Source organism: Oreochromis niloticus, linkage group LG14, assembly GCF_001858045.2.
Source record: "Oreochromis niloticus isolate F11D_XX linkage group LG14, O_niloticus_UMD_NMBU, whole genome shotgun sequence".
Lineage (NCBI taxonomy): Eukaryota > Metazoa > Chordata > Actinopteri > Cichliformes > Cichlidae > Oreochromis > Oreochromis niloticus.
This window is the reverse complement of record NC_031979.2, coordinates 31,074,988-31,097,841: the sequence shown is the minus strand read 5'-3', so window position 1 is coordinate 31,097,841 and position 22,854 is coordinate 31,074,988. Positions and strand designations below refer to the sequence as shown.

General features: G+C 41.0%; 1 protein-coding gene across 1 annotated transcript in view; it reads left to right on the top strand.

Annotated features, from left to right (window-relative positions):
* Positions 1-481: 481 nt before the first annotated feature.
* Positions 482-22,854, top strand: part of LOC100693268 (protocadherin-16) — a 79,412-nt gene continuing 57,039 nt past the window's right edge. Inside the window, exons 1-2 of the mRNA XM_013274360.3 lie at positions 482-861; positions 6,228-8,048. Of these exons, the coding sequence (XP_013129814.2) occupies positions 6,249-8,048 (1,800 nt within the window). The 5' untranslated portion in view covers positions 482-861; positions 6,228-6,248. The remainder of the gene's footprint in view (positions 862-6,227; positions 8,049-22,854) is intronic.

The window sequence follows — 22,854 nt, the reverse complement described above, 5'->3', positions numbered from 1 at the left end:
GATATAATTCATAATCACTAAAGCCAGGCCCGATTTACATTATACATTTCAAGCCTCACTGTGCCTGGAAGCATAAGTAAATGAATATGATGAATCTAAGGGTTTGTCTCTTATACTGATTGAAAGTTCACTTCAGCAGTGGGATGATTAAAATGAGTTTGTATGTTGTATTATTTGGTGAAGTTATTCAGCTGTTTTAACAAATATACGTGTAAAAAATCAGTGGATTTATAAAAGTACTGTGCTGACATATGCATCATATGCATGTCACCACAGCAGAGATTTCTGTGCGATTTCTTTTACAGTTTAACTCTTCAGATGAGCAGAGCACAGCGAGCTTTGTATCTGATTTACACTTCCCTTTCGCATAGGATGGTGGCACCAAAGTTCAGCAATAACCTGACCTGCCTCTCTGCAGTCGGTGTGGCTCCTTGTGGTAATCACAGCAGCAGCAGAAAGAGGAGAGGAGCAGGAGGTTGCACTCCGTCACGTGTTGTAGAAATTCGATTTTGGAGACGGACGTCCACCGCTCGGCCCCCACATCGTTTGGTTTCACTTAGCGTGCTGCAGCAGTGTGTGTGAGACCAGACAGGCGGGCAGTGGATGCCGATAAGACGAAAGGAAAGTTTTTACAAAGAGACCAAGTTTGCTTCTTTCTTTTTAATCATTTCGTCTGATAAGAAATCGAAGAGACCTAAATAGGAATTTCGCAAAGAAACAAAGTGTGCCGCGGGGATAATGCCTTTTTTCCTGGGATGGATGTAACTCTATACTTCGTCTTCATAAGGGAACAGTGAGAGGAATTTGTACATCTGGAAGCACAAGTTATCATCTTTAAACACCGGAAAGGAACAAATGAATGTGAGTATCCATCAAAGCTGGACTGCGCAAACCTTCCAGCGCCACAAGTAACCAGCCTGATGTTGAAGTTATTCATCAGTGTTTATCTCTAAGCACACTTTACCCCCTTTCACTTATATATTGTTAACAACGCGTTACTAATCACTTAGCTTTAGACAAGGATTTTAATGGAGGGATGTATGCAAAGCAATTGCCTGTTACTTACTGTTTTAGCAGACAAATGCATCAGCGCGCTCCCTTGCATCTATGCAGACTCGCCTCTAGCGTTAAAAAGTTTTAATTAATTAAAAACAAATGATACAAAGTAAATTTTAAAACAGCTCGTGTACGTGTCATTTTAATAGACTATTTCTGCAATCAGTCAATATGCAATGTGGCTAATTTGGGCTACTTAATCTTCTTTCATACAAAGGTTGGTCATATGGATGGATAATTTGGCATTTTTTCAACTCTATAGCACTAAGTTAAAAAAAAAAATGCTACGTAGACTTTGAGCGCGTAGACTTTGAAGAGCTGACAAAACATTTAACAGTTTGTTAAATCGCACCTTGTTAAAGTCCCCCTGAGACCAAGACATTCCTCTGAAATTGGGAAACCTATATGCAGTTATTGTATAGTCCTCCGAGTGCTGCTGCAGCCGCACCGCTGGACCATAGCTGCTCAGTGATTACTCACGTCATTAACCACAAAAGGTTTTCATATCTTTTAATTATTAAGCCAATTAAGTCACGGGGATCCATCGCCATGCAGTTGTCTGTGTGATGGTTGCCATGGTGCAGCCCAGTCTTTGTTTCTTTTTTCTTTTTTCTATTTTTCCACTACCAGTCATCAGTTTGAAAAACCCTAACACTTGTATGATTTTATGAGGCTCATTCACCAGAGCTGAGTCTGTTTCATTCATTTTTGTGCATGGTTAGTTGTGAGGCTGTTTGTTTGTTTGATAGGGTCATTTCTAACACTTTCTCTGTTCCAGCACATCTTTGCAGTGCGTGCCATGTTTCAGACTTGAGTTAAAATCTAAACTTGCAGAAAAAACAAGCGAAAGATGCACCAGTTGTGGATAAAACCACAACTTGGACCTCTGTGGCGTTTATAAGAGTCCAAGAATTATGTCATATTCCCTTTGGTGCACTGGATGAAGTAATCCTTTCACTAGTCTTGTCTCTGTGGCGTGCGTATGCTGTTGATGATGCTAGTGTGCAGATTCCTGAACAAAAAAGACAAGCACATGATATGTTTCATGCAATCTAACCATAAAGTTTCTCACTGCCTTGCACATTTTGAAAATTGCCCGACTGTGGTTTTGCTCATCTTTTTGCAGTTCAATCATCACTCAAACAAGCTGAGTGTAAATCAGCTATTGCGTCTGAGGGCATTTTGCCAGAAAGCTGTCGCCTCCAAAGTTCATTTCAACATTAATGACCAGTCTCTGTCATTTAAAAAAAAAAGTTGCATCAATGCGAAAGCAGGAATGTCTTCTGAACACCCCCAGATTTCCCAATGAGACCTGCCCTTTTTATAATTTGAAAATGTGTGTGAGGAAAACTTTTACCTTAGTTTGTAGTACTGTTGCTTCTCCTTGCACCCTTGCTACTGTAACACGATACACATCTGTTTTTCATGATGCAATGACTAGCACTGCCAGTGCAATGTCAGGCAGTGTCATCTTCAAAGATATTAGGTGTGTGTGTTTTTTATCCTGAATATCTTACACAAACAGCTGAACCAACCCATGCTGCTCTTGTTGTGGGAAAGAGATGATCCCTTTTGTCACGGACCCTCAGAACCTTGAACTGAAGGGTTCACCGTGAAAAAAATGTAGCTTGTGGGCTTTCCCAATGTGATGTTTGTTATTGTCAGGAAGTGCCTGTGATGGATTTTCAAGGGCTTTTTAAGACTACATGCCCAACGACTGAAGTATCAAAGACTAATGCAGGGTACAGAAATGTGGCACTTAGTCTGGCAAACATTCAGAGCATTGTAGTTTGCTTTGAGCTAAGCCTGCCATCCTCATGTCCAGTCAATCTGCATTTCTGTCTGTGGTTTCCATTATGGCTCCATCGAGCCCCAAGCAGGCTGGCGTGTTCTTGAAACCACAGACGTTTTCTGTGAGTAACTAGACTCATGACATGGAATTAGAAGCTCATTTTACGCAGTCTGTCACTATAGCTGTCCCTCTTGGCTGGTTAGTGTTACCTAGGGTTTTTGGTTGTGTTAATGAAGTAGTAACCTGCTTTATGCTTTTAACCAATTATGTATTTCCAGTTATATCAAGACAGCACATTATTTACTCACAAGAAGCTATCTCCGATGTTGTCTGTGATTAAGACATTTGCTTGAGGCCATTGTTTGACAGTTGTTCAGTTAGTGGCAATTCAGAGGCATTCTCTATTCAAAACATATGTATAAATTCTCTGATGAAATGATAGGACTTGGCAGGATGATCTGTGGTAAATCCACCGTTTTAATTCTCCTGTTTTTTAAGTGTCTTTTACTTTGCATTGTTAAGAATTATATTTTCATGAGAGCGTTGGCATTCTTCTATGTAATGCTGGTTATGGCTCATGGAGGGAGGCAGCAGTAGTGTTTGTTTAGATACTGTTTGTTGTAGTACTTGCCAAACCAAAGGCCTACTTGTCTTCATAGCAGCAGAGAAAGACAAATAGACCTCATACTTCACCCAAAACTGTAAAGCCAGATATAAATAAGCCCAAGTATTTTCAGCTATTAGACGTTAATATCCAATACATTTTGCCAAACACGATTTAGACTACAGTGGAGGGGGAAAAGTGCTGCCCTGATGTTCCCAGCATTCAAGGCTGCCAGGGATTTTGATGCTGATTTCAGTCATGCTAGCAAAGTGTTCACAATGATATCTAGTGTATTCCAACAGAGATTTTCATTCTGTATGTAAATCCCACGAACCACGGATTCGGTCGTTCGACTTGGTTTAAAGGATTCAAAAGAAACTGGGTCAATGCTACAGTTTCAGCTAACACTGAGGTGTGCGTGATATATTACACACACACATGCCAGTTTTAGAGAAAAAAAATAGTGAAGCTCGTGCAAAGTAAATATTTTAGTGTCTTTGTTCAGAGAACATGGGATTAATCCACCGGCGGTTGCGTCATCTTTGCAAAAGCCATTAACAGTATTTAACTACCAGAAGAAGGGAGTCACGTTCTAGGACAATTATGCAAGAAAAATGCTTGAATCCAAACCACAATCGGATTGGCTTACTTAATGCAACAGCTTTTAACCATCAGCAGCCTCTTTGAAGAGTTTTCTTTCCCAAAGCTTGACACATGTGACTTCTCACTGGCTATTTAGGAACAGGTATGAAACTCAGTGATACCTGCGTGGGTGGGCAACAGCAATTATCTATTTGGCTAACATCTTAGCTTTAGTCTGCATAGATTTCTCTTTAATATCACACTGAATCTTTTGAAACCGTGTGCCCTGCTTTACCTGGTATTGTGCAATTAGCTTACCCAACTGTGTGTATGTTATATCCATTAGGCTGCGCTGCTCTGCAGAGGTCCTCCACTGTAGCTCAACCAGAAACTGCATTATTTCAGTTGTGGTATTTGGTCAGGGAGTCTGGCCTTGAAAAGCTATCCTTTGTGCACTGGAGGGAGCTTTGTAAAAGTTCATCCCCAGTGTTTTAGTAAAGTAAATCAGTACTGAGGCTTTAAAGTTCAAGTGCTGTCAAGATTTTCAGCCTGTCATGGATGTGCTTATGTTTTTTGCCAAGAACAGCACTCAGAAAACAACCCAAACTGTACTATGTAATGGTGAATTTGTAGCGCTCGCCTTTTATGGTTTTGTCATTTGCAATTATTATGGTCTCTGTGAAAGCAATAAGAATTAGAGATTAATGGAGCAAATTGGCTCAGAATTCCTTTTTATGCCTAAACCGTTGAATCATCTTGGACCGGTAACACAGCAGATGCAAACAGCACACATTCTCATGCTATATTTCAAAACAAGTTGTGATACAAAGTTTCTCGCTACTCACACTAAATTCAAAGCAATTTATGACGTTAAAAGTTAGCATCTTCAGTGTTGTGGGCTCTGAATCATGGCAGACTGAAATTAGCCCTGGAATCCTGTGTGCTCATGGCCAACTTCCAGCAGACCTCAATTACAATGCTGCAGAGCCAGAAAAAGGGAAAGAGGTAGACTGCACGGAGCCCTTCAATTCTGCAGTACTGCTCTGTCACTCAAATACACTGTTACCACTGTGGCTAAGACAGATCGCCACACAGCGTTCAGGGAGGCATTTAGTCCACACACACACACACGCACAGACACATGCTCACACACAGATGCGCAGATGTCTTTGAATGTTTCCTTGCAGGTATCAGTTAATCCACTGGGGGGAGCCTTAAAGAGCTTTTAACAGAGAGCCAGCACTTCAAATATTGATGCACTTCTGTATATATTTTCTTTAAATTAAAGCAAAATATACTTAACCAGGAAGTTAAAGTCATTATGAATTAGACCTATTACACAGAACCACAGACAAGCCTGTCTTTTTATGTAATGAAAACGACACAATAATTTTCTTTGAGCCAGACACTTGGTGGTTTTGGATTATTCTGCAGATGGTGACAGTCTTGTTGAAACATTTCCACATTGCTCCACAGTGTCTCTCAGTCTCAATTACATATCCTCTGCAGTGGTGTGGATCCTTTGCCAGAGTGTGCCTATTGTTTATGCAAGAAATCCTAATACCCTTGCTACTTTTAAATATCAGTCTTTCAATATTTTTTCCCCTTGATTTAACACTCACACTCTTACTTCTCATAAACTCAATATGTTTGCCTAAGGAGAGTTATTTGAAAGGGTTCTTGGGGGGATTGTTTTAAAATTCCTCATTCCACGAGAGATAAATGTGGTGGTAAATATTAAATCCAGGACTTCACCTCCCAGACTTATACAAAGGCGCACAGCTATGGCAAACACACGGGGTAGCCTGGCAAAACTGATTCTCGCACCCTTTTAATTAAAGCTGCAGAGCAACAGCTGAAGACTCCCTGTCTGAAGTGGTATGCTGTGGCCTGTGGCTTTGATCTTTCTTTAGCAAAGGGGAGCTCTCTGGTATATGGGAGAAACAAGGTGTCGACTTATTAGGTGAACTAAGAAGTGAAGGAAAATGTTATGTGCTTGGCCAGTTGTATATAATGTGGGTAGGAGCAAAGCCAATAAAACATATGGGAAAGTGTTTAAGGCATGTAGGCTACCTAGCTGTCTTAAACTACCTTACTATAAAAATATTACACCTTTTCTTAGTTTCTGCTGTTCTGAGTTTTTTTTTATAATATTTTGATATTGCTCAGCCTTTCCTCTCTGTGTGTCTCTAGGTTTAAAACGAAGGGGCCAAAATGAAGACTGCTGCCAAGGGTTTTGGGAAGTCTGTAATGGATTCTTTGCATCGTGAGGGTTGGTGGAGCCAAAGGATAGTGCTAATGGTATATGTGGTTTTGGAGCTTATAGCAGTCCACTCACCTGTAGTCTTGGGAACCCTTGAGCTCCAGCTAGATGAGGAGCAACCAGCAGGTACAATTGTAGGTGACATCAGTGCAGGACTTCCCCCTGGCGTAACAGCATCCTTGTACTTCATTTCAGACCATGAGGGCACAGGAGTAGGGAGTGATTTGGACATAGATGAAAGCACAGGCATTATTAAAACTGCCAAAGTTCTGGATAGAGAATTAAGGGATAGGTACAACTTCATTGCAGTCACCATGACAGGCGTGACAGTCGAGGTGACCATCAAGGTGAATGATATAAATGACCACGCTCCAAAGTTCCCCAGAAAGCAAGCCACTTTTAAAATTCCTGAACAGACAGCTATCGGCACTAGGTTTCCTCTCGAGCCAGCTGTTGATAGTGATAAAGGCCAGCTTACGACACAGGGTTACCTTATCAAGGATGGAAATGTTGGCCAGGCATTCACCTTGGAAACCAGGAGAGGAAGCAATGAAGTTCTCTATCTGGATTTGGTGGTCAATACCATTCTAGACAGAGAGAAAAGATCCACCTATACTTTATCTTTGGAGGCTTTTGATGGCGGGTCCCCCAAAAGGACCGATCAGATGACATTAGATATTACTGTGCAAGATATTAATGACAACGCTCCTGTTTTTAACCAGAGCCGCTACCATGCTATAATTTCTGAGAACCTTCAACCAGGAAGTAACATCCTGCAGGTGTTTGCCACAGATGTTGATGAGGGCGATAATGGGATGGTGCTATATGAAATTAACAGGAGACAAAGCGACCCAGATCGCTACTTTGTCATAGATTCTCGCACTGGCATCATCACCCTCAACAAACCACTGGACTTCGAGATGAGGAGGGTCCACGAGCTGGTGGTCCAGGCACAAGACAACGCAACTCACCCAGAAGTGACCAATGCCTTTGTCACCATTCATGTCAGAGACTACAATGACAACCAGCCTACAATGACCATCATCTTTCTCAGTGAGGACGGATCTCCCAGAATCTCAGAAGGGGCACAGCCAGGCCAGTACGTAGCCCGCATCTCAGTCACTGACCCAGACTACGGAGAGTATGCTAATGTCAATGTGTCACTGGAGGGAGGTGATGGAAAGTTTGCCCTGACCACTAAGGATAGCATAATCTATTTGATTTGTGTGGATCAGATTCTGGACCGCGAGGAAAGAGACACCTATGAGCTGAGGGTGATGGCGACAGATTCTGGCACGCCTCCGCTCAGGGCTGAATCCTCCTTCACTATCCAAGTGATTGACATCAATGACAATCCTCCTCTGTTTGACCAGCCAGTGTACAGGCAGGTCATTCCTGAAGTGGTGTTTCCAGGCAGCTTTGTGTTACAGGTAACAGCTAGAGATAAAGACCAGGGGCCAAATGGGGACATTAGCTACAGCATCCTACAAGATGGAAGTGCTTATTACAGCTGGTTCAGTATAGACTCCATTACTGGCATTATTACCACTCTCTCCCAGCTGGATTATGAAAAGAACCCTAGTCCCAGTATAACTGTGGTGGCCACAGATGGAGGAAAGCCATCTCTTTCGTCCACTGCAGTTGTAAACATCTTTCTTCAGGATATAAATGACAACGAGCCTGTTTTTGAGAGAAACTTCTACAACGTGTCCATTGAGGAGAACACAGGCCCAGGGACCTGCATTCTTGAGGTAGGATTTTTAATGTTTTAATTCAGTAAAAGTTTATGAATTGATTGATTTGATCAACACTCCCATGCTTTAACACTTTGCTTGTGTAAGAGTCTGCACTGGACTTGGGTGCAACTGTGGAGAGCGACAAATGGAAAGTTATTAGATAAATAAAATAGAAGTTTGTCAGAGTAACTCCTTTTTTCCTCATCGAGGGTTATTATTTAATGCTAAAGCTGTTTAAATTGGACAGCCTTAGTGAGGATTTACCTGCAAATTTAGGCCAACATGATCTGCTCCTTGGCTGTCCTCTCCTTCACCTCTCAAAAGGTTTCCAGGGTAACAGAGGCAGTGCAAAGTCCTCCGTCAGCCGAGGCACAAAGGAGTTTTTCACATATTCACAGACAGAGACAAATTCAGGGCTTTATCCAAAGAAATAGATGTCACTTCAGTCTCAAAAGGCACCTTAATTAGGGTTGTTGAGCGTGAGAAAAAAATGGCCATAAGCGACAAGATGAATTAAAGTTCAGACAAATTAGAGCACCCCATGTAAATGCAGTGTTTTTTTCTGGTAAAAAATAATTTCCACAAGTCATTTTTGGTTTTCTTAATAAAAAGACAGCAATTACAAAGAGAAAATGAGGCACATCAGGTGTTAAAGTCATTCAAGCCATTTCTCACATCAGCAAGCTGGAGTTTCTTTTTACGAGTGTAGAGATTCTGTTTTGCAAGTGTATGCAGCAGTACTGCATGGATCAAGGAGTTGGAAATAGAGTGCAGCCCAGATGGACGGCCTAGCAGATGAGATCTTGGCCCAGGATTTTGCTGTGGATGAGGGAGGGGTGAAAGGAGACACAATGTCATACTGTGACACTTAAATGTAGTTAAGAAAAAAAAAGGGGCTACAAGGACTTTTTGTGGGTAGTTTATAAATCAAAAAGACCGCAAGTGTAATGAGAAAGGGGAATGTTCTGAAATTGATTTTGGAAATTGGAAAGTCGACCAAAGAGTAATTAAAAAATGTATGTTTTGGACTGTGAAACTCTAAGATCACTGTTTCCAGTGTGAGCTGGAGTTCATGTTTGATTAAAAAAGTATAAGGAAAAAACGATTTCATGTTTTCGTTCGAACCAGCGATTTTCAGAGTTTTGTCTTCACTCTGCATTGGCTGCTTACTACCTGCCCTCAGACAGTTCCTAAGAGTATGACATGCTTGATCTGTGGGTCCTACTGAGTCCAAGTATGAAGTAGTTCTTCAAAGCCTCTGCTCTCTGGCCTCTCTTGGGCTTCACTGGTTGTTGCAGACGTGTGTTTGGCGGCCCATGTGAGAACAGACTGCTCTTACTTAGGGTGCCAGTTCTACATCCAAACATCTCAGCAAGACATCTGATGACTGCCTTTTTCTCTTTGTAGATAAAATTCTCAGTGTACCCATCTTTCACAGACAGAGCCCCCCCCCCCAAAAAAAACCTTATAGTATGGACATTGTGATCATTATTTAGACGTTACCTTTCTCTCTCCTCTTCCCGTCTATGGGTCACCGGTACAGTGTTTCAGGGCTATTCTCATATGGCGTGATTATTTTTTGTCACTTTCACTATACATCAGATGCTTTTACAGATGACTTTATAATTAGATGTGTGGGGGGAAAAAGATAAATAAAAGTAAGGGCTTAATCCTATTAACAGCCATCACTCTTGTAATTCAATATATGAGATCTGCTGCAAAGAAAATAGGTCACCCTGGAGAGGGGAAATCAAATTCGACATGAAAAACAGCACTTGAAAAACTATGAGCTGCATTATGGAATGTGTTTCATGAGGCATTACTAATTCCATTCTCCTTTATTAGTTTTCCAACTGTGTCCAATTTACAAGTTTTCTGGATGGTGTCGAGGTTCAATATAACTCTACAACACATACCCGAACCCATATCCGGAACCACAATACCAACGCAACTTTCTACAGCCCATACTTCATTTTATAAATGATGTTCTCTTGCCTCATGTTATATCTCCGTTCCAGATTGCAAGCATGCATTCACTCAAGAGGAACTGTTAATGCAAATGTGTGAAGTCCTTGTTGAATAATAAGAAAGTAATAAGACGAAAAAAGTTATTACTTCTGCGTCATTTTATCACGTCTGTTAATCAGAGGCTTTTGATTGAGGGAGAAAAATATAATATAAGTAATATAAGTTGTTGTTAAACATAATGAGGCACATGGTTGTCTTGGCTTTTACATATGTAATAAGTAATGAAAGTTTTCAGTTGATTGTGTCACAATCCTGCACTGGGGAATAATTTACGCCTCATATCATTGCGGCTTTTGGCTCATTTGGAGGGTCTCTGCTAAGAATTGCCCCTCTGTCTGTTTTCGTGTTGTTCTGGCTCCAGCAGAAAGGCGAGAGGGGGTCTCCGAGCAGCTGAGGGGGAAATGAACCCTGACAAGCGCTTGCATGAGTAGCGGAGGTGACATAAGCAGGGGGGCTTCCTTGTCTGTCTGCTGGTCCGGCAGACGCTAAATTCTTATCTGATCTCACTTCATTTCTCATTACCTAGGTGTGAAGATAGGCCAGAACTAATTTTTAAAGCCACCCCCCCACATTCATGACTGAATGGACCGCTTTTATTGCTGCAAACTCCTTAGCAACATGAGACGAACACTGCTTTCTGTGATACAAGGACCATTTCTTTCTTGAAGCTGTATTCAAACTTTTGCATTTATCTGCTCTTTTGGTGCCTAATTTGCTTCCGTTTCTCAAAATCTCTTTCCTTCAAAAAACATTAATATATGAGTATTATACTTTGCCTATGATTTCTCGTGGGCAGACCTACTATGAGCCTTTTTTTTAAGTTTAGATACCACATAAAGCAGCATTCAAACATATCTATTATTTCACATTGAATGCTTTAAAGAAAACCTAGTTGAAAGGGGTACCTCAGTGAAGTGGCACTACGAATCAGTACTCCATTCCTGGCAACATAAAAGAAACCACTCTGTGAGGGGAAAAATACCCATAATTCCCCTCGAGAAAACGTATGAATGATCGTGCTTCTTTCTAGTGTTTCTCTCACACTCACAGTTTCCGCAGTTTTCTTTCTACTACAATGACCACCTACCTTCTAATGACTAAACAGGTTCTAATAATAGTAATACAAATCCAGTGTCCTCAGCTCTTTATTAGCTGTTAAATAAATGCTTTGTTGTGTAGTGAAGACTCAGGTATTCAGTGATAAATTGTGGATGGTGTTTTTGGTTTAGGTTCCTCCCTGGAAAGCCTGCATTGATGAATTAGACCTTGCTTTTTACAGTCTTTTCATGTATAGCATGCTTTTGACTTCATATTAAAAATTGAATGAAAATTTAATATCTGACAGTAAATTTATGAAGTTGGCTAATGCAAGTGGCATGTGAACCTCAGTATTTCGTATTTTGAAATTGCAGCTCTCTCCTTCTCCATAAAAAGTTTCTCCTCTCACTGTTTCAGCAGCTACCGCTGAATTGCGACCACATTTTCAACCCATAAAAATTCGAAGCATAAAAATGGCTCATTTTGAATTTCACCCAAACTGAACTTGTACAAAACGAAAATGCAACATGTAATGATTTGGTGACTAAATGTGACACCTGCTCAATCACACATTTTTCATAAAAACTACCTTGTCAACTAAAGCTCTTCCAAAAACATTCAAATGACACTGCAGCATTTTGAAAATAAGTGAGGTAAACTATGAAAATGAGGGGAACTGCCAGTTTCAGATGGGTATTTTGGTATACAAACCGTGTAATCAGTTTTCACCAGACATTTTCCTGGAGATGGTTTTTGTCAAGCGAAATACTCACTTGTCTGTTTTAATACCAGACTGGCTTTTTCTTCCTCTGAGACTGGTTTAGCTTGAGGCAAGCTGACTCTGTTTTTGGTCTCCCTTTTCTGTTTCTTTTTCCTCCTGCTAACTACCGAGCTTCATTGTGGCTCTGCGGTATAACAGTATTTTCAGGGAATGGTAAAATTGCAGGAAACTGGATGTGCTACTTAATGTGTTCGTGAATGTAATACTTCCTCGAACACTTACTCCTGGGCCTAGCAGGGGCAATGAAGCGAACATAAACACTGATGTACATCTGGATAGAGTGTGGGTGTTCAGGTCAAAGTTGCTCTGCTCGAGACAGCTGAACGCATTTTATTGTGCTTAGCCGTCCATCATCAAATCTGCCGCCTCTTTCCGTCCAACAGCACAGGAAGAGGAGAAGGTTGTGGTGAAAATTTAATGTTATATGGTTGAATACAGAAGCTGGGAGGAAATACTGTTCATTAGTGTAAAACCAAAGCTGTGGGTGTGCGCACGTCGAACTGTGAAACAACATGAAAGGAACCCTGCATTTATGGACTAAAGTGCAACTACTGCATTTAACTATACTGTAGGGCTGCAAAGATTTAATTTATAATTTATTCATAACTATTAATAATTATTAGGAGAAATTTTCATTTTAAATGCAGGAAAATATGCCCATCTTAATATTTCATGGTTTCCCAAATGTCTAATGTCCAAACAAACGGGCAGCAGCCAGTGATATTTTGCAAACACAGTCCAAATTTGTTGCTGGTTGCTGTCCATTATGTGAGTGCTGAGTGGTAAGAGTATGCAATGTTTACAAGAGCTCAGTGCTGTGATGCAACCACATGGAGTGCTGGCTGTAAAGCAGAAGTTGTGAGGTATGAAAGTTCACTGGAGGGGTTTCCTGCCCACATCTGGCAAGGAAGGAAGATGAGCTTATATATCCCCCTTGTGGGACACAAAATTTCATTAGTACAGTCTGTCACCCAGACTGTCTGCTGCAGGTGAGACAGACCTCTCAGCACTGCTTCCAAGTTTCTGTGAAAGACTGTGTGAGCACAGTGAAAGTAGAGAGCGCGAGAGACGCAAAGAAAACAGCCGAGAGTCTCCAGAGGGACACTCAGCCTCTGGCAGCTGTAACAAAGCTCATACTCAGCAGCTGGATTCAGCTGTTGATCCCTTTTCTAACATCTATCCTCTAACTCTGAGGAGTGGGATATCACTCTTCCTGTCTGAGTCTCTGTGTTTGTCTCTGTCCTTGTTCTTTCTGCCATGATCAGACTTCTTATCTCTTCCTTTCTCCCTTTCCCACACTTATGTGTCCCCTTTGCGATCCAATTACACCTCTTCCCTTCCCCTTGTTTCCCTTTGGAGTGGTGACATGTGGATCAGAGCAGGTGAGAGCAGCACATCTGCTTGCCTGGGGATGCTTGAGCACCCCTGGAGTGACACAAACAGGCAGCTTCGTAGGTCTCAGTCTGAGCAGACCCAGGCTTATCTGGTTGGATCGTTCAAGAAGGAATGGTTGGAAATTATCAACAGAGTGAAGTCAGACTGCAGGTGTGTGGCCTTTAAGGGTGTCTACACGGCCACGTTGTTACAGTGTTGTATTCAGGCACAAGAGGAAGACTTTTGTTTAACCTTTGTAAATAGAGACGATTATTCACTTTGCCATTCGTCTCGAAAGAGACGAATGAGTGGGAAGGGGGGGAGACCTCGAGGCCGACTGTGCTAACGGCTGCCAGGCCTTCTGTTCTCACAGTCCGTGGTCCCCCTGCACATGTGCAAGGCAGTTGGCATCGCTAAACAAGCTGGGCATCAGGAAGCATCATCTGCTTGCGATATTCATACTGTTCCAAAGCAAATCTGTGCTAAATCATCCATCCAGTCCCCTGCTGTCCATCAAAATCCACCAGACCGGAAAGTAGACACTGAGTGACAGTTTGCCAGGTAACAAAAATCAGTAATCAGAAGACTAGATTCTATACAAACAGCCACAAATCAATTTTGGCAGGATGATGAGGGTCATGTATTGTAATGAAAGAAAGCAGCTGCCAGCATGTTGAATTTTTCATTCACTACATGCATGCATATACTATATATACACAGCCCTAAAATATCTTAACCACTGAGCAAATGTCTCCAAATCCAGAAGTTAACTGTTACAAAGAATGCATCGCTTTTGTCTGCCAGCAACCTCAGCCCCCTTTTTGCTCCAGCCTTTCTGCTGCACTGACTGCCAGTTGAAATAACGATTGAGAAGAATGTTACTGAGCCCAAAAAGTCATGGAAGGAGTGGCGCATTCAGTGCAGGGAGTATGGCTGCTCTTAGTCCGATCAGTTTTGCTTTACAACCATGTCTGATTGAGGCTGGAAAAATGTATGAACACAGAGATTAGGCAATACCTAAGTTGCCCAAGTGAGAAATAGTGGATGTAGGATAGTGTTACAGAAATGAGGTGGCAAAAAATAGGTAACCATTCAAGCTTTTTATCTTTGTGGAACCTGTGCTGACACTGTTAGCACTGTTAAAAAAGAATGTTTTTGAGATAATGATCACTCAGGACATTATGAAAACTGACTGAATACATAGTGATTTCTACCTGAAATGTGACATTTTCACAGTTTATTTGACTTTTGCCAGCTAAGAAATAATTTTTTACTTTAAATGCTTGTAATTTTATTTAATTCTCAAAGTATTATATTGTTAATAATGTCACTAGACATCTTACATATTCATACAATACCTGGTAATAATAGATGAGTAGAGCAGAAACAGAAAACTTTTCAGGATCAAAGAATTTGTTATTTCTTGTACTCAGCCCAGTTCCACTGAGCAAGTCCTTCTTTTTAAAAAAAAGCCTTGTAAGACAGAACACGAGAGAAAGAGAATGACAAACCACACGGAAAAGGAGGTTTGTGTGGAGAGACGCTCCACTTTTACATTGTGGTTTACCCACATTGTCTGTCTTGGCTTCAGACAGAAAGGCACCCTGGCCTGCTAAAACCAGATTCCCAATCTGTGAGTACTGATGCTGCATGGTGGTCCAACCTCACAATGCTGTTTGCATATCTTGATGCCTTGACCACATCTATCAGAAATGCCACTTGTGTTGTAAGGGAGGACATCTGTTGTACCATTTCTATTGTATAGAAATCGTCCACCCTGTAGATTAGTTGTAATGAGACAACTGCTGAGCCTAACATAGATTTCCTGAGTACTAGGTGATTTAAAGATTTAACGGGGGAGCTAATTACCACGGGGTTGCGTACCTCCTTAGGAAGGCTAATTTGATTCTGGTGCTGCAGAATTTATGTTGTGAGCTGGGTGCTGCTTCTTTTAGCTGCTGTGTTGAAAGGCCAGATCTTTGTTTTGATTGTTGTGTATAGCCTGGTGCTGCGGGGAGCCTGCATGGAGCAAAGGGAGCAGTGGGACCGTCTGCTGTAATTAGGCCGAGCTGGTTGCAGGATTCAAGATGTGTGATGTGGTATCATAGCAGACGAACAAAAAGCCAGGAAAGGGGTGTGTGTGTGTCTATGTGCATGTCTTGGTGTAGACAAGGTTCGACAGTGGAAGAAATTCTCTAATCAGTGGCCTGGGTTCCTCCCAGGCTGCATCACAAATGAATCTTATGGGATCCAAAACATCGACATGGGCGAATGAAACTGGTGGAGCTGATATGAATTTGGCAATCCATGATGAAACTAGAACAATGCACATCAACACTGAGCACCACCCTTCTCTTCCAGTGCTGGCTGAATGCTGGACATGCAGCCAGTCAGATCCAACTGGGGCAAAACCATGCTGAGTTTCAGCACCGTGGAATGTGAAGTGAAAAGTACCTTACATTTTTGTGTTTAAATGAGAATGGCTTAAGCACACTATACAGAGTCAGTCTTTCAGCCTTGCTGGAAAAGCTGATCACTCTCAGAGGATGTCCTAAAAAAATACTCCATGGTTAAGTGCCCAGAAAAAGTGTGTATTGTCTGCAGCCTCACTGCGTCTGAGAAGTCAGCTCGGGACTGAAATAAATGCAGATGGTGGAATAGCCAGCATAATGGAGAAACAAGTTGTTGATAATTTCAGCAAGTCAATGCATCACTGCCAAGGCTGAAGGCATCCAGACATCTGGTTTAAGAAGCTGCGTCCAGTCAAACCTGGCTATGTCTTTATAGAAGATCGATGGAAATCATACACGATATGCTTCATCAGATTTTAGTTGCAACAAAAACCTCTAATCTCACGCTGACATTTCTTTCATGAGCCCACAGTTTTCTGTAACATCTCTAAACATTTGTTGCTTCGGACGCACATCCTTTGTCAAATCCCTTAATGCAACTGTGATAAGAACTAAACACCTTTTTACGTGATGGTTGTAGAGTGGCTTAAGTACATCCTCACTTTCATGTGGCAGGCAGTGATACTTGCATGCAATCTCACTGAAAAGGACTCTGGGGTGTGCAGATGTGAACGATCTTGGTTTGCAAACCGGTGCAGATCTTTGGTTTGATGCCCGGAGTGAACTACAGTATCACCTGCTGCCAATTTTTACCATCAACAACTTATTGCTTACAGGCCCTGATTAGCCCAGACAGCGGATATCGTGATTAATGTAGCAATTTGCCATTTGTATCTGAAGTCATGCCATGCTGGGATAACACTATTCATCTAAAGATTTGCTCTGGACTGGGTAGTTTATTTCTTCATATGTCCCATTAATCGTTTTCCAGTACAACCAAAACGTTCTCCTGCTGGTCATTGCTCGCGGGTGTTTAGTTAATTGAGGAAGGAGGAGTGAATTACTCGAGTCACATTTTTGCTGACATTTTCTCAGTTCATCAGGAACACAGCTGTCACACTTTCAGTTACTACCCTGCAGCACTAAAGTTGTGATCATCCGATTCTCTTGACAGATCAGCCAACACTCAGAATGCAGGACACATGCAGTTTCATCATTACTGTTATAACAAAGGCTTTGATTAAAAATAAATACTGTTTTCAACCTGGGGGAAGCAGCTGAGTGATGTTTAAAGATGACAACTCAAAAGTCTCCTGGGGTGTATCCAGATAGATTTGTGGTCTCCAAAGTAAACGGAATGTTTGATAAGCCTGTGACGATATAGGATTCCTTACTTATTGTACTGAAGCATATGCGGTACCCTCATGCAACAATGCTCCTGTGTTTTACTGTAATGTAAAAACTCTTGGTTAATGTACTTGATGCATACATAATGAGAGTGCAAACAAGTGTGAGGACACTGTAATACTCACAGAAGTTCAGGTTGCTGTATTGGAAATGTCCTTCATCAGTTTGCCTGAGAGAAGTTAAAATATTACGGGAAGACTGAGTTTAAACATTGTAACTCAACCCATGTGCAAGCTCCCGTCATTTCATTTATGCTACTATGTGTGATTTAAGTGTTTGAGGCTGAGATGCAGACATTTAATGCACTGTCATAATGCTTTGGCAGAGACATTTTTGTGAGCAATTATGTACTGAGTGTATTCATGACTGTGCATGGGAAAAAGAGAAAATAATCAGGCATCCTTTCTGCCTTTAAATCTTAGCCAGCTTCAGTCAGTGCTCTTCCCCTGTCACCATTCCCGTCGTCACTGCTACTGCTCCATTTTTTATTTATGGGCTTCCCTTTTGCTTTTTTACCTCGAGCATACTAATTCTGCAATGTAATAAGCTTAGTGGTTTCTTTGCAGTTTTCATTCTTATTACCATGGAGTCATCTTTCAAAGATTGTCTCCTGCAATATAAAAAGAACTGCATGGAAATCTGCTTGTGTACAGTAATCGTTTGTTGTTCCACCTTTACTAAATTTTCCAATAGTGTAGCCAGTTCAGCTTTTCTGCTTATTTTTCTCTATTTTTCTGTAGTCTTTTCACGTTTTACCATTACTAGATTTTCAGATAAAGCTTTTTGCTGTGGTGTTTTTTTCTGATTGTGCATTTCTAAAAGGCGGCTTTTTCAATCTTTTTTGGAAAACTCCTCTGAGACTCTCCCCCCTCCTGCCGTTCTGTAAATGACTTGTAAACAGGCTGTTTAAGTGTGAAGTCACCCTATGCCCCACTTCCGTTCTTTATTCATCACACTGACACACATACACATAGAAGTATGGTGAATGTTTTTCCTAAAATGCTTGGGGGAAGGGCACCACTTCTGTTGTGGGACTGGGCCAAATTCTGACACAGGCTACAAAAAGTTGTTTTTGAAGGAGCCATACCAGACACAAAATAAAAAAATATATATACTTTTTAGTCAAATGACTTTAAAATTGAGTTTGTGATTAACTATACATGATTTCAAGCTTTAAAATAATACAATATTTTAATAATGATATATCAAGCTGCCCATTTAGGCTTTCTCTTTTGAAATATATTTAATGATCTGTGGCTATTAATTATGTATAAAGTTTGGGCTTTTTGATGCTGCATAAAAAAAAAAACTGAGCGAAAAATAGAACTAACTGGAGAAAATGAAACAAATGGGAAACTCGGAAGGAGCAAAGAGTGAGAAAGAAAGCAGACGCTGAGAGGGAAAAAGAGCCGATTTACCTCATGCAGAGTGCGTGCAAAAGTGGCGTGTATATGAAGCTCAAGTGGTGGTTTGTTACCATGGCAATATTGGGAAACAAGAGTGGGTGGAGAGTAGCGTAAACAAGAAACCCCATCGATTTCATGGGCAAATCATCATCCCAAACTTCCCGTTTTTCCGCTGTAACTGCAGTGGAGTATTTACGTGCGAGGACAGTCCTGAAATTATTTGTGGAGAGGTGAACTCATGAAACCTTGAAAGCTCAGCTACTCTGCAGCTTGCGAAAACATTTTTTTTTTTAAGGTAGTGGCCTCTGTTTAGAGTTAAGCTGTCCTTTTTTTTTCCAGAGTTCATCACTGTTTCTCTTTGGGCTGTCTCGCTGTCTCAGCTATCTCACAACATTATCAACATATCCTAGAGGTCTGGGGAACATGTAGCAGAGTCATGGAGGATGTTTGTTTGGAGATAGAGAACATCACGATCCCTTGGCTAGAGAAGGTACATTTATCCTGATGTATAAACACATAGTATAAACTGAGCTATCAGATGAATCTATATTGTATATCAACTGAGGTTTTCATTTGGAGGGGAAATCATGGGGGTAGCACAGGACTGAACGTGTTTATTCAACATGTTTCGCCCTCCACAACCTCCCCATCCTCACATGTTGTCAGTGGCTGGGCCTCTGCATCTGTCATGAAGGACACACATGGGGAAGAGTTCACAGGGCCCCCGCTCTTCCAAACCTCGTTTCTGCTCAGACGACTTTGTCCCTGTTTTTTGTCTCGCGACAGGGACTTTCCTTTACTGTCTCCCTCCCAGCGCTCCTGCATTCTGATAACAAGGGGGACCTCAATGAAGTGCCAGCGCGATTAGATTCAATTTGTCCTTCTTTTTTCTTCTTCTATCAGTCTAAAAAACACTTCCCTCCAGAAACAGGTTCATCCCACATCTACAACCTCCTTGCTGCCAAAAGCGGAAAGTCTGTTGGTAATATTCAGCCATTATCTCGCACTGTTTAGAACTGTGATGAAGCAGTCACAAATCTCTTATCTCAGATGGGACAAAGCCTTCATGGGCACTGAGGACAACAGTGTAAACACTGAAGGAGGGAGAGTGTTTCATTGGAATGATGGGCGTCTGTCTGAGCAAACAGGATGTATTTGTTTCAGGTCTCTATTTTGGGAAAATATTTTAAAAGCTTGTTCTTGCCTTGTTATTTGAATTTAAGACATGGATGCATAAGTGTGTCTCACTGACTAATGACAACTTTATCCTATTTGTCTAAATAGAAGTTGAGTGTTTGAGGACTCTGCTCGACAGAGAAATTTATTAGCATTTTTTTCTACTGGGTGAAGCACCCAATTAATATCTCAGATGTGTTTGCAAAGATCCTGAGACTTTGTGATAGGCAGGAAAAAACAAGTGCCAGTGTGTTCTTTTCACATTCTGGCAAAATGCATCTGCAAAAACATGAACAAAATCTTTAGATAAGGGAGAAGATTATCATGTTGATAATTTAAATTATTATTTGCTCTTTTTAGTTTATCTGCATTTGTTAGAAGTGACTCAATGACATAACAAGAAGGGTAAGAAGATCCTAAAAAAAAGAAAAAAATGAGAGAGATTTTGCCTGGAGAGGCTAAGTTGGGAGACTAGCTGCTAGGTTCCCAGATTAAAAAAGGTGTGTCAGGATGAAGCCAAAGCACACAGGCTGAAATTATATTTGGCTTGGATGTACTGCACAAAATGCCTAAATCACAGAAGAACCATACAGAGGGGCCAGCGGGATGTGAAGCTCGGTTGACCTAATTCTTTATTGGCTTGTTAATGTTATTATACGACAGGACAAATCCTTAATGATGGAAGCGTATTCAAAAACAAAAAGTGATGATCCTAACATACACTTTGGCGCCATTATAGAGTGAAGACAGCTATATAGAGTTCTCTGTAACTTCTGTTGAGGTGCTTTCACAAGAACATCAAAAGTAAAGAATTGATAAAAGGAGAACATTAAAAACTAAAAACCTCTTAAATAATATAATGTAAAGCTCAGCAAGGTCGCTTCAGAAAATCTCCACATATATTTATTTTATTTGGCATTTTAACACGCACACACGCACACAAACAAATACAATAAGAAGCTTAAAAAACAATTAAATATATATATTTATTTCACATATTCTGCAGCATCCTGTTTCTGTCTTCTCATATTCTCACAGTTTTGCAGTGTCTGTATGGTGTGGCTTGGATTTTGCCTCAGGAAAGATGAAGAATGATCTCCTTTGGAGTATTATCACTGGAGTACATGAAGAAAAAGTACTTTCAAATACTGTGTCAGTGGATATTTTGTCTAGCTGTGGCACTGGCTGTAGAGTTCGTGTTGACACTTCCAGGCCTTTGTAAACCGCTTTAACCAGTTAAGTCATTTGTTATTCTCTTGAGAGCCTTCTCTCATCTTTAAGAGCAGCTCCTGCACAAGTCCTTTGTTGAAATTCCCCGCTTTCTAAAAAACTTTGCTGATTTATTATAAACAACAATGAAGTGGTTCAGTCTTTGCCTTGAAGTGAGTAAACATCTCATAGACAGGTCTTTGCATTTTGCAGGCTCATATCGAACTGTTTTAGCTCTTTAACCATAAATCTACATCGTTTAGATTTGTGCTGACACTTTACAGTTTCATGCTATACAGTTTCAGGTGTTTGAATAGATTTTTCCGGTTGTTCTGTGCAGTCTTTGTTTCCCATTCATCTATGCATGGAATGAAAATCAGCTTCCTTGAGTTGTGTAACCTCCTGTGGAAAATATCCTTGATAAAAAGTGCATTACCGGTTGATTTAACTAGTTTGCACTGTTATTACATAAAAATTGACCCAGACTACATTCATGAATGAAAACCCAAGCAAGTTTGAAAAGTCTGCTGAATTATTCTGATTCCATGTGAGAGTTAATGGAAAACAATGGAGGCCCAGAACAAAAGAAGAACTGTATTAAAACTTGTATCTGACACAGCAGCTTCTCAAACATTGTTCTGATGTCAAGTAAATGTGACTTTGTGTTGGGTTGTGGGCTGGGGGAGCTTTAATCAGCTTTCCTAATCGGCAAACAACTCCAGTTTTGATATGACCTCTCCTTTAATGGCGTCTCTTACTGCTTTTCCTTTCTGTGAAGTTCATTACTGGTGTGCTGGTGTGTACTACTGTAAGCCTCATTAAAGAAATCCCAGGGGTACAAACTCTTCTTTTCATGGAGAGTGAGTTCAGGATTTGATGTGGTCTCCCCGAGGCTTGGGTGGTATGGTGAAAGGGATTAATGGCGTGACGTCAGAGTGCTCTGACTGGAAAGACTGGCATGATACACTCACAGAAATGCGCTCACACTGGACAGTATGTTAGTTTCCAATTCCTGCTTAAGCCTGGGAAACTTTAGATGTGGGTACCGAAGGAAGCCAGTGGAAATGAACACCGTGACAGTGGTGTGTTCTGTGGATGACAGAGAGGAAACTGCTTGCTCATACAGCACCAAACTTATTCACGGTCTTGAATGCTTTCCAGGCTTGCCAAAGAGGACTTTATTATATAACACTCTACCTTTGTTTGCTGTTGCTTTTTTTTCTTTTAAAGCTCATTAGATGTACAAAAACAAAGAACATAGAAGGAACAATGTTGTTCTAAAGCTCAGTGTCAGACTAGATTGATGGATCAACCATTTCCTCATATTCAGGCCATTCTGCAAAGTAAATTATTCAAATGAATTCAACCAGGATGGCTAACACTAACTTTGTGTGAAAGTCCTTTTTTTTTAAGATACTGAGCTCATTTAGCTACGGCTGTTTGCTGCCGTTCTACTGTTGCCTTTACTGAAAATACTGCCTCAAGTGCCAAAGAATTATTAATAGTTCCAGACCTTTTGATGTGCTTTGGTTTTTGATAATTCTGGTCATGACTCCATTTCCACCTGCATACTCCATACACAACTTGCTGTAGTTAGACTGTTGGAGTTCGGAGTTGGTAACCAGTCCTAATTAAGGTTTTATTTACAAGTGCATCAATATCCTTGTGTCAGTGTTACTACTAACCCAGACTGCCAATGTGAAGTGAGGCTCTCTTTAGAAGACTAGTCTAGACGCTTTTCACCCAGTGAGCTTGCCGTTGCCAGGCTTTTCAAAAATGCCGGAGGAGTTGCCACAATGCGCTCATATAGAATGGCTTATGGCACAAACACGGCACTGTCTGTGTCTGTAGGGACTGTTGATGTGGGACAGCTGCTTTATGATGGTAAACTGCTTTCCTGAAAGCTGGGGACCCCCTGCTAACTCACCAGCATAACCACATTGCATGTGAATTGGCTCAACATGTTGGATTAGCTGGTTAAACGCAGTGATCCTTTATGACCAAAGTACAATAATGACATTTAGGGCTTTATAACGCCAACAAACCCATTC